Source organism: Hordeum vulgare, chromosome 4H (genome assembly GCF_904849725.1).
Source record: "Hordeum vulgare subsp. vulgare chromosome 4H, MorexV3_pseudomolecules_assembly, whole genome shotgun sequence".
In the NCBI taxonomy this organism is placed as follows: domain Eukaryota; kingdom Viridiplantae; phylum Streptophyta; class Magnoliopsida; order Poales; family Poaceae; genus Hordeum; species Hordeum vulgare.
In genome coordinates this window covers 63,142,206-63,155,386 of record NC_058521.1, presented here as the reverse complement: position 1 = coordinate 63,155,386, position 13,181 = coordinate 63,142,206, and the positions used below count along the sequence as shown (strand labels likewise).

The 13,181-nt window shown below is 46.6% G+C and overlaps 1 protein-coding gene across 1 annotated transcript; it reads right to left on the bottom strand.

Moving 5' to 3' along the window:
* Window positions 1-3,409: 3,409 nt before the first annotated feature.
* On the bottom strand, window positions 3,410-4,118 carry LOC123450270. Its single transcript, XM_045127610.1, has 3 exons — window positions 3,988-4,118; window positions 3,467-3,816; window positions 3,410-3,414 (listed from the first exon to the last, which is right to left on the bottom strand). Exons 1-3 carry the CDS (start codon window positions 4,116-4,118, stop codon window positions 3,410-3,412), a joined length of 486 nt encoding a protein of 161 aa, XP_044983545.1.
* Window positions 4,119-13,181: the final 9,063 nt, after the last annotated feature.

The window sequence follows — 13,181 nt, the reverse complement described above, 5'->3', positions numbered from 1 at the left end:
ATGTCGCGAATATGGCACGCGGGAGCCAAGAAAGGCCGGGACCTAACATGCGTGTTTGGATTGTTCTCCTTTGACCCGAGAGAAATGTTGGAATTATGACCTAGATGCAATAATAAATATAGTTATTATTATGATTCCTGTATCAAGATAATCGTTTATTATCCATGCTATAATTGTATTGAATGAAGACTCATTTACATGTGTGGATACATAGACAAAACACTGTCCCTAGCAAGCCTCTTGTTGGCTAGCCAGTTGATCAAAGATAGTCAGTGTCTTCTGATTTGAACAAGGTGTTGTTGCTTGATAACTGGATCACGTCATTAGGAGAATCACGTGATGGACTAGACCCAAACTAATAGACGTAGCATGTCGATTGTGTCATTTTGTTGCTACTGTTTTCTGCGTGTCAAGTATTTGTTCCTATGACCATGAGATCATATAACTCACTCACACCGGAAGAATACTTTGTGTGTATCAAACGTCGCAACGTAACTGGGTGACTATAAAGATGCTCTACAGGTATCTCCGAAGGTGTTAGTTGAGTTAGTATGGATCAAGACTGGGATTTGTCACTCCGTGTGACGGAGAGGTATCTCGGGGCCCACTCGGTAATACAACATCACACACAAGCCTTGCAAGCAATGTGACTTAGTGTAAGTTGCGGGATCTTGTATTACGGAACGAGTAAAGAGACTTGCCGGTAAACGAGACTGAAATAGGTATGCGGATACTGACGATCGAATCTCGGGCAAGTAACATACCGAAGGACAAAGGGAATGACATACGGGATTATATGAATCCTTGGCACTGAGGTTCAAACGATAAGATCTTCGTAGAATATGTAGGATCCAATATGAGCATCCAGGTCCCGCTATTGGATATTGACCGAGGAGTCTCTCGGGTCATGTCTACATAGTTCTCGAACCCGCAGGGTCTGCACACTTAAGGTTCGACGTTGTTTTATGTGTATTTGAGTTATATGGTTGGTTACCGAATGTTGTTCAGAGTCCCGGATAAGATCACGGACGTCACGAGGGTTTCTGGAATGGTCTGGAAACGAAGATTGATATATAGGACGACCTCATTTGATTACCGGAAGGATTTCGGAGTTACCGGGAATGTACCGCGAATGACGAATGGGTTCCGGGAGTTCACCGGGGGGGGGGGGGGCAACCCACCCCGGGGAAGCCCATAGGCCTTGAGGGTGGCGCACCAGCCCTTAGTGGGCTGGTGAGACAGCCGAAAAGGGCCCTATGCGCATTGGAAGAAAAATCAAAGAGAAAGGAAAAAAAAGGAGGAGGTGGGAAGGGAAGGAAGGACTCCCACCCACCAAACCAAGCCCAACTCGGTTTGGGGGGGGGGAGACCTTCCCCCCTTGGCTCGGCCGACCCCCTTGGGGCTCCTTGATATACGGAGGTTTTAGGGCTGATTTGAGACGACTTTTCCACGGCATCCCGACCACATACCTCCACGGTTTTTCCTCTAGATCGCGTTTCTGCGGAGCTCGGGCGGAGCCCTGCTGAGACGAGATCATCACCAACCTCCGGAGCGCCGTCACGCTGCCGGAGAACTCTTCTACCTCTCCGTCTCTCTTGCTGGATCAAGAAGGCCGAGATCATCGTCGAGCTGTACGTGTGCTGAACGCAGAGGTGCCGTCCGTTCGGCACTAGATCGTGGGACTGATCGCGGGATAGTTCGCGGGGCGGATCGAGGGACGTGAGGACGTTCCACTACATCAACCGCGTTCACTAACGCTTCTGCTATACGGTCTACAAGGGTACGTAGATCACTCATCCCCTCTCGTAGATGGACATCACCATGATAGGTCTTCGTGCGTGTAGGAAATTATTTGTTTCCCATGCGACGTTCCCCAACAAGAAAGCACTGATGATTCTGCAAAATGAGCTTGCTATATATGTAAATTCTTGTTATTCATCATAATTTTGCATGCTACCAAATTCATATCGTACGCTTATCAGTACTAGGGTTTGCGAAATGAGATGAATAGATCATTTGTATTCTCATACAATGTTTGCAAAAGAAAAAACAACCCATTTTATGGATGGCTTTCATATAATGTTCAGTTCGCTGACATGAGATTTTTTGTTCTTCTAATAGCTCATTGCATATTGAGGACAATGGAAACGCTACCTCCACCTGAGGGAAACTTTTTTGAAGAAAATGTATAAGTGGCTCATGGATGGAAAGATTGTGTACTCGTGTAACGGGCACTAAAAATGCCCGTTCTGCAGGAAAGGGAACTGGCATTCAAAAACCCAAGCAATTGCAGCTTACAGAAAGAGGTGGCATCTTAAGGCAAAACCTGCTACGTTGGCTAACATATTGAGGAGGGTGAAGACCTAAAAGCATGGATCATGCTGCATTTGTCGCCACTTTGTAACTAGACTATTTCCATTGCACCCTGCATCATTCTTGTGTATTGTTTGTCATTGAGTTCATCTATCCGGTATCTTAATGTGGCCCATCATGAAATACATAAAAGTGATTGTCATGACATACATAACAAGTTCTGATCATCAAATACACAACTTAATATTGTCACATAGTGAAGGTAGGCATAAAACCACGAGTTTCAACAACAACCCAAGGCCAAACGAGAAGCAAATAGTGAGATAAATGGCACGCTGGCCTTACCCACTGCACGCAGGCCAAACAAGCAATAAACTCCAAGAGATTAGCAGCCAATCCCTCAGCCACCCCGAGATGTAGACATCAGGCTCCTGCCGCGAAATGGAAGATGCCGAGGCCCGAATCTTAGATAGGAGCAAGTCAAAGTACATATAAAGAATGTCATTTGGATAGACAGTTTCACAAATACATATAAAGGAGACTATTTTGAAATGTTTTATTGGGTGGGTGCACGGAAGGTGGGTGCAAACCACCCTCGGTGCATCGAGCTGGGTGTAGAAAAACTACTCTCATAAAAAGGAGAGTGGATTTGGATACACAATTTCATGAAATATGATGAATGCAAGCATCATCTAACCCACCGAAAACGGATCAAACTTCATATAATGCTCCTACTGATATAATGTACACTTAAATGATGTGTCCATTTGATAGTGTGCATATGAGTGTGTTTGAAATCTCACAATATGGTAATCCGTCACAAGCACACACACACATTACAATTTGAATACCAAGTTGAGAAAACTAAATGTTGAATTAATATGAATTAGGTAGCATGCAAAATTACTGCTACAATTTAGGAAGTAATTGAAAACACGGGTTCATATGACTAGTATAATTATAATGCTCAATTGAAAACATGGAACAGTGGGATCAAACACCCTCGCCTTATCAAACATTACTCCATTTAATTCACGTTATGATTTAATGTACAGGTTAAATGATGTGTTCCATGGATTTACTAGCACTGAAAAGGCTAAACTGCACCGAATTGAAAGGTTAAACTGCACTACAACCTGAATTCGAAGCTTACCCTGAACGCCACCGCCACCATTGAGACGAAGAGATCGTCGAGGGAACCGTGGAGAATGGTGGGCAAGCGTCGTCGCGCGCGGGAATGGCCTCTTGTTGCGTATGATGCGCGTCCACTTCGGTGGCACCACCTGGAACAACACCCTCACGAATGGCACCGCACATGTGATCGTGGGATCATCCTCTAGATGCTCGATCCTGGATCTGTATACCCACCACCTGCACCTGACCCTCCGCTCCTCCGAGTCCGTCTGCTCCATCGCCGTGAGGAGATACTCGATGGACTTGACGGACTCCCGCGGGACTCCATCTCGGGAATGGATCTCATCCCTCTCGCTATCTCTAAGATACCTGAGGGGCGAACCCAAGATCAATTTTTAGAGAGGAAAAATATATGTTAAATGAAAAAAATGTATTTCCTAAGTGGGGGCAAATGACTACTTATCTTGGAAAATAACAAAGACATAAAAAATTGGGTGGGGCGGCTGCCCTCATTGCTTGTATGCTAGAATCGCCCCTAACCCGACCATTTCCTTCATCGACACCGACACCTCCCAGTCGTTGTCAAACCAGGAAAGAATCTCTCTCAACCTGGCTATCTTCGCCTGGTCGCCGCCGACGATGGTCGCGATTCTGTCGTGCAGCGCCGCCATGGATATGCTTCTAGCGGGGGGTGAGGAGAGGAGAGGTGGTGCCTTTGGCCGAGGAGATGAGAGACAGTGGGTGTGGAATGGATAAGAGGAAGGAGCGAGGGTTTTCTGGAATGGCCGGAGGAGAGGAAGGAGCGGAGCACGGAAGGAGCGAGGGTTTCCTAGAACGGATAAGAGGAAGGAGGAGGGGTGGTTTTCTAATAGGAAAGTGATAGAGGAACGTGCGGCGGCGGTTTAGCAATGGACGAGGCGACAGTGCTTTATGATTGGACCTATGATTGGACCGCCAAACCGGCTTTGAGCGTTAATGCCATTTAAGTTTTATTTCTTTTGTTGATATTTTCTTTTTGACTAATAATAACTACAACCATGGCAGTGGACTACATGTTGTACGTGAATGGATTATATGGAATTTCTTTTTCTCAACCGAAAGAGAGATAAAGCACTGAAAATTCAAAATAAATGTAAAAACTTGGCACACTTCATTTGTTTCACACCTAGTACCCATGAAATTTTTGGAACTTGGAATACAGAAAATAATTTAAGTATTACATGGCACACTTCCATTGTTTGACACCTAAAACCCATGACAATTTTGAAATTTAAGCAAGTAGGTGGAAGTTTCATGGTTTTCATGGTTCTGCATTGGATGAGAGGGGCGGCGCGTGATTTTTTTCCTATGACCTTTTTTTTTGAGACAATTTTTTCCTATGAGTAAAATGCCATAGATTAAAACGGTTCCGGAAAAAGCCCAACCACTGTAAAACTTTGTATAATAAATATAGATAATTCGGGCCAACCAAAGCCCACAACATACAACTTAAATAACACCAAGACAAATATAGATAGATAGGTTTAGCTTAAAAAGATAGATAGATAGATAGATGGCCGCCGCTTCTCCACCAGGCTCCTCCTCGCTCCTCCTTCGGGCGTCCTTCAATGCTCCTCTGCGGTGTTGTTGATGGGGTAAGGCAGAGTGTGCATGCGCTCCGTGGTGGGGAAGATGTTGTCATAGTCCGTGAAGATGTTATGAGTGGCGAAAGCTATGAAATCGTAGCCACACTAGAACACGCGGCGGAGGAGGTAGAACGCGTCCAAGGGGTTGGTGAAGTGGGCAAGAATAGCAACCACAACCCCGTTGTGAATGACCTCCTGGACTCGGTACATCCTTGGAGATCCCTGGGGGAGGTACCCGTACCCGGCCCCAAGGAAGAAGTCGGTGAAATCCCTTGCGCCCCTCCACCTTGACATCTCCCACACACGAAGGGTGCTCTCGACGTACACCCTGGTGGGGTAGAGCATCTCCGGCATGGTGGGTGGGGGGAAGCGGTAGGTTGGCCCGGTGTACTGCATGGCTGTGGCGGGTTGGTTCTTGGGGCTGTTTGTGGTGAAGAAGAAGAAGGGCAGCCGCAAAATTCAGGTGGGAGAGTATGTGAGAAGGATGAAGGGTGTGTGAGGAAGAGGAACATGAAAGGTGGCTTAAATATCCACCGTGGCAGTAATGGGTCAAATGTGAACAAGTTTTTCAACCACCGCGGGAGTGTACACCCGTGGGAAACTGTAGTGTGAGTTTACACGCGTGGGAAATTGTAGTGTGAATCAAAATGCGGCATTTAAGTGTTGCACTATGTGCCATCGGTCGGGTCAAGCGGGGACGGCTCTGCGGCGCATGCTACTTCGCGTATGCGCATGCATGCAACGTAGGCTGAAGAGGACGCACGCATGCAACTGCATGCAACGTACGCTCGCTCGGGTGCATGCAATGGGACATCGCTCGGTCCAACGGGTGGGCTTCTTTACACAGCCCAACGGCGCGCTTGCATGACAGTCCACCCTCGAGCGCAGAAAAAAAACCAGGCACAGAAAAAAAACCAACATAAGTATTATATGATTTATCGACGCGAAAGCCCTAGAAAATCCTTACAACCCTTTGATACTAGACTTATTCTTGCAACCCTTATGATAGATCAATAAAGCAAAGCATTTACCCCTAAAAAAATGAAAAACTTTAACCCGATCCCACCACCTGTAGCGTGACGCCCTATTCTCCCCCACCTCCCCCACAGCGGTGATCGGTGGCCAACCTGCCAATGGTCGCCCTAGCCCTCTCTCTGACCGGCCGTCCATGTTGGCCAGTCCGACCCTCTCCATGGCTCCTCCTCCTTCCCAACCACCGTATCCAACTCCAAGTCCTCTCCTGTCATAGGCTAGGGTGGTGATGCCCTATATATTGTGTGTATTTGCATAGTTAAAGTCTAAATTTTAATGTATGCCCCCTCCAATAAAGATACATGTATCTTTGTCCCCCTTCATATGAAGTTCCTAGCTCTGTCCCTGGTGCTGCCCGTAGGCTGTTCGACACAAGGCGCGGTGTCGATGGTGCCCGCCACCTGTTCGACCTTTGGTCTTGCGCCGTCTCCGCCTTCTCTCAGCGCCGGTGTGCAATCCAATGTTGCTCTGCTCCCGCCTGCTTCACCGTGCTTGGGCTCTGCAGCAGTTGGTGTCATGCCTCCGCATGTTGCGCAACTCTAAGTCCATCCCCACGCAGCCGTCTTTGGCCTTGCTACACGGCCATCCTCAGCCGCTCTATCCTTCCTAGTCTCCGCGGTAGCCACGGAAGCACAATCTCAAGGGGCTGATTGCAGGTGCTGACACTCGCCTTCCACGCCGACTAGACTACAGAAATCCTTAGAACATCAAAAAGCTACAAAACTTGGCAAAGATGCTAGTCCTGTTGGTACAAGGCTGTTGGTCCACTTCAAGGATGTCGACAAAAACATGCTTCGAGACGGACCCTACCCGTCCTACCCGAGAGGCCTCCCGTGAAGCAGGTTCACAATGACACCAAATTTTGCCAGGATGTAAGTTCAATGAGATCAACACTTGTTCATGTTGGCCAATGTGGCACTGACCGTCGAAGGAGATAAAGATTGATACTTTTTCATGTGGGCCCATATTTTTTGTACATCTGGTGTCGACAGAACACAAAAAAACATTACTTTATGCTTTTAGGTCTTCACCCTCCCCAATATTTTGGCCAACTCAGCATGTTTTGCCTTAAGATGCCACCTCTTTCTGTAAGCTGCAATTGCTGTGGTTTTGGAATGTTGGTTCTCTTTCCTGCAGAACGGGCATTTATAGCGACAGTTACGCCGGTATATAATGTTTGTAGCCATGAGCCACTTGAAGATTTTCTTTCTGAAAGCTTCCATCAGCTGTAGTAGTTCTCCTATTCTTCCAAATCTGCAATATGGTATTAGAAAAAAAAATCTCATGACAACAAATTGTACATTATATCAAAGGCAGGCATAAATGATTTTTTTTCTTTGTATTGGTTTTCTAAAACATTGGCTACAAATGATCCATTCATCTAAATTTGCAAACCCTAGGACGGATAACCGTACAATTAATAAAAAATTGTGAACAGTACGATTGTCTATACCAATAGCGAGGAATAACAAGAGAGCAATTTCTAGGGTTAACCTCGAGAAGGAAAATTCTAGGGTTAATCTCTGCAGACACTAACCAATACGTCGTCGTTTGTGCTGTGTTGGACCAGTTGCGGCTGCGAATCGATGATGATGACGTCCTTGTCGACCAGTTCCTTCATGGGGTCCACATCCGCCGCACGGAGCGCACCAGCCATGCCTCCTCCTCCGGCAGGTAGGATCGATCATCCTCACCGGCAAGAATGTGGGATTTTTGGCGGTGGCGAGTAGTGGGCGGCGACGAAGACAAGGATGGATAGGCAGAGGCGATCAAACGCTGGAGGCGGGAGCGAGATTTGGGGAGTGAAAATTAAATTTATTTGGGAGAGAGAGGTCAAGGCCGCACACAATTCGTCACTTTTGAAATTTAGGTAGAAACATGCACGTATACGACATCGTGCACACCCAGAGATTTGCCCGAACCAACCAAGCAAAAGAAAAAGTGCACAATGTCGGTCCACAAACTTGGCAACATGTCGTGCAAAATACGGTGTTCAAAAAAAAAGAACACCAAAATAGGAGGGACATTTTGTTTTGTTTTGTGGAGTAGTACTTAATACTAGAAGGGAGAACTACTAAAAAAAATACTAGGAGGGACAATTGGCATATTTAATTTCACAAGGCATCTAGCTTTTTTTTTCATCGCTAGCTATGTTGTACCAATTAGGAAAAATGAATGGATAATTATTAAACCCTAGCTATTGTCAAGGTTTATCGGTGTGTGTCTACGTGGCCAAGTGTGCTTGCACGGTGTGGGTCCAGCTGAGTGTGATGCACGGGCGTGCCTTTGTGGTTAGGGCCCACATCATGCGGCACCGAATTTTGAGGAAAGTGAAGAAACGAGCTCCGCACACCGTGTGCAAGCCGGACTTGTTCCCTCCCATTGGCTAGATCCAACATGCGACATGACCTCATTTACACTTAGCCCGCGTGAGGGTTTATGCATGCCGCTCTCGGTGTTTGACCATACCCTTCATGGGTCATACGATGAGATCGCGCCAGGCCCCGTGATGCACCGCCTAGGCACAAACCGGAAGCGTTACCTCTTGGTAGCTAGATCCAAACCATGCACCCCCGCCGTATAGACCCAAGTTGAGTAGCACCTAGACACATGACCCGCTACACTTGTGCCAGCCTCGAACCATGCATCCCCTCCGTGTAGACTCATACGCTGCCATGTGTGCATGCATGTTTTGGTTCCATCTGAGTGTGATGCACGGGTCGGTCCTTCGTTACTAGGTCTACCATCATGCGACAACGATATTTGAGGCAAATGAAGGAATAGGCCCCACACTCCCTTCACAGGACGGACGCATTCCCACTCTATGATTTGATCCAGCATGAGATATGGCCCCGGTTGCCCACAACCTATGTGAGGGCCTATGCATGGCGCTCTCTATGTTTTACCACACCCTCTAGGGGTCGTATGATTACACTACGCCAGGTCGCGTGATTTTTTGGCCCCTCTAGAATTTGCATGGATTATAACGGCAGCTGACGGGCATCATAGCCTAGAGAACGGCAACGAGGCCACCCCTCCCTTTGGTAGCATATGGTCCATATATGGACCAAAGAGCTTACCATGGGGCACTCATCCCATTCTCTGCTACGATTTCATGTGGTCGCGTAAGATCTTGAACTTTCGAGGTTACAACCATAGAAATGCGATAAATGGCCCGAATATGCGAGGGATGGAGGGGGGGGGGGGGGTGGGGGCGAAAAAGGCTACATAATAAACTACCCCCATAATTTATGTTTGTTTTATCTGGCAAGACAAACGAATTCTTTTAAATAAGTATTTTTAGCATGTTTTAATAAGGATTTTATAATTTCACATTATAAGGTGCTTATTTTTTCCTAAAACAAAGGTGTTGTAAATGCATAAAGCTCCTCATTGAGCCTCTCACCATCACGTTCACGTTGAACTCACCCTAAAATCTTATCTCAAAAAACTCACCCTAAAATCAAGGAGAGGTAGATCGAATATCCCCACTGGGGGCAACCTCCACCTAGTAGCTAAATATGTTCAGTTGAGAATTCCTTCCCCAAGTCGTTTTTTAAGGCAAAATCACATTCTTCTTTTTTCCTCCAATATTGTGGTGAAATACATGGAAGAAAAATCATGCGAGGCACGGTGGAACAAGTGTACCTGTTTTCCCCCTCCAAAAGTGCACTTGTTGCCATATTGCATGTGAACGTGTCACCTGTACAAACAATTGAATTGTCGTTTTGATTTTGTTAACAATTTCTAAATATTGAATTTCAGTATGCACCTACCCCATGGCACTTAGGTCAAATTTGTCTTATCCAAGCTCCCCCAGCGTCCGTGCAGATTCTTGTACCATGCACGTGCTGCTCCGCGCCACCGGCGTTCGGTACCGGATAGGGGAATCTGGATGTGATGCAATACAATTCATGTTGACCCATATCATGCACCCTTAGCCAACCGGGCTGACAACATGCACTGCTAGGCACCTCGATCTAGACCATGCGGTAGTGTCCACGATGGGCAAAGATGCTCAGCTGGACATGTTTGCTGGCACTAGTGCATGATGCCCAATCTCGGTGTGCAAGATGGGTAGCCGTGTGTCGCTTTGACATGCTTGGCATACGGAGGGAGGGACTCATTGGAGAACTAACGAACCGAGGTGGGGTCAAGGGTGGATGGATGGTGTGGGTCAACTTGGCTAAAGGGGGACGGTTTGAGGCCATTTGAACAATGTATGCCATGGCTATGGTCATGAGCTACCTCACTTGCCTTACCACGAAAATTTACATAAGGGGACACTATAAACTTAAAAAATTTGAGTTTCATTTTTGGATATCCTATTTGTTACATTTATGGCACCGTGTACAACAAATTTAGGGTTATTTTGGAGATGGTCAAAAAATTCCCTTCATTACAGACGGGCCGTTTGGTCTCACTTAAGCGAATTTTCTAACAAGGTGGTTTTTTAGACCACATCGAAATCACCTGAAATTTTGTACACATGGTCTCTCCAATTTTTTAGAATTTTATATAATTTATAGTGGCTCACTGAAACTCAGGTACAAACTTTTGACTTTACCTTAAGGGGACACTGTAAACTTCTTTTTTTTGAATTTTCTTTGATAATCATGTTTATTACATGTATGTGACACCGTAATTTTTTTTGGATGATTTGGAGATGGTCCAAACATAAACATGTGACCATAGCAAAAGAAAAATCCCACCATCTAACAGGAGATTTCGAAGCCCACGACATGCATACGACTAGAAACCCAACCATATGGGCCAGGTGTAGGCCCGTGGGATATCGATTTATCTTGATAGTAGGCCCCACAAGGCATACTCTGAACTGGATAGAGAACATGTTGTTTCAATGAGAGAGGCTCATGCCAATGATCTCTCAGCCGGGTATATAACTAGGTGCGTGCGCCTCTCGCTCGACGAGGTGGGACTAAACTCCCACAACCCGTCAGCTGTTCCCGGTGCGGCTCAGCGTTGGGCCAAATTTTGTTGGGATGACCAAGGCCAGCCTCACCAGCGTGCTGGACCGCATATCCTGTAGATGGTTGGCCGGACCCATTTTCTATGCATATCCTTTATTTCACATAGCCTTTTTTATTTATTAATATATAGTTCTAAAACAAATGTTGTTTTAAACGCACAAAACTCCTTCTTCACCCTCTCACCATCACTTCCACGTTGAACTCACCCTAAAATCAAGGAGAGGTCGATCTAATCTCCCCACGGGGGTCAATCTCCACGGAGTAGTTAAATATGGTTACTTGAGATATTCTTCCCAAGTCGTTTTTTTAGGGGAAAATACATTTTTATTTTTTCCTCCAATATTTGTGGTGAAATACATGGAACAAAAATCGTGGGAGGTACGGGGCTACCTTTTTTCCCTCCAAAAGTGCACTTGTTGCCAAAATGCATGTGAACGTGTCATATTTCACATTTTCCTTAAAACATGTTGTACACCTGTACAAACAATTGAATTGTTGTTTTCATTTGTTATCAATTCCTAAATCTTGAATTTTAGCATGCACTTATCCCATGGCGTCTCATCGAATCTCCGACATCAACTGCTCAGATTCTTCTACCATGCATGTGTGCTGCTCCGATACAAGAGAGGGGAATCTTGATCCGATGCGATGCGATTCTTGTTGACCCATAGCATGGACCGCTAGGCAACCGGGACGACAACATGCGCCGCTAGCCACCTCGATCCAGACCATGGGCAAAGATGCTCAGCTGGACATGTTTGTTGGCACTAGTGCATGATGCGCCAATCTCGGTGTGCAAGACGTATAGCCATGTGCAGTTTTAATATGCTTGGCATACTGAGGGAAGGGACTCGTCGGAGATCCAACGAACCGAGGTGGGGTCAAGGGTGGATGGATGGTGTGGGTCAACTTGGCTAAAGGTTTTCGGTTGGTGTCTACATGGCCAAGTGTGCATGCATGATGTGAATCCAACTGTGTGTGATGCACTGGACGAGCCTTTTTGGATAGGGCTCACATGAAATGGCACCGAAATTTGAGGAAAATGAAGGAACGGCCCCACACTTCGTCCGCATGCCGAACTCGTTACCTGCATTGGCTAGATCCAGCATGCGATATGGCATCGTTTCCACATAGCCCGCTTTAGGGCTTATGCGTGTCGCTCTCGGTGTTTGACCGCACCCTTCATGGGTCATACGATGAGACCGTGCCACGCCCCGTGAAGCACTGCCTAGGCACAAACCGAACGCGTTATCTCTCGGTAGCTAGATCCACACCATGCACCACCGCAGTCTAGACAAACGTGGAGCATCACATAGACATATGACTCACACCACTTACGCCAGTCCCCGAACCATGCATCCATGCCATTTCGACTCATACGTGGACAAGTGTGCATGCATGTTGTGGGTCCAGTTGAGTGGGATTCATGGGACATGCCTTGGTGACTAGGTGTAACATTACATGGCATCAAGATTTGAGGCAAATGAAGGAACGGGACTGATGCGTCTCAAACGTATCTATAATTTTTGATGGTTTCACGCTGTTATCTTGTCAACTTTGGATGTTTTATATACCTTTTTAAATATTTTTTGGGACTAACTTATTAATTCAGTGCCAAGTGCCAGTTCCTGTTTTTTCTGTGTTTTTGATTCTTTTCAGATCTGATTTTGGAACGGAGTCCAAGCGGAAGAAAATCCCCGAAATAAATTTTGCCAGAACAGAAGAAGACCGGGGGACTTGAGGGCCAAGGCAGGGGGCCCACAGGGAGCCCACAAGCCCTGTTGCCGCGGCCAGGGGGGCCCCGCGGCAACCAGGCTTGTGGCCTCCCTGGCGCTCCCCTGCCCTAGCTCTTTGGCCTATAAATTCCCTAAAAATCCAGAAAAAATCAGGGCATCCACGAAAACACTTTTCCGCCGCCGCAAGCTTCCGTTTCCGCGATATCTCATCTGGAGACCCTTCCCGGTGCCCTGCCAGAGGGGACTTTGGAGTTGGAGGGCTTCTACATCAACATCATCGCCTCTCCAATGACTCGTGAGTAGTCCACTTCAGACCTACGGATCTGTAGTTAGTAGCTAGATGTCTTCTT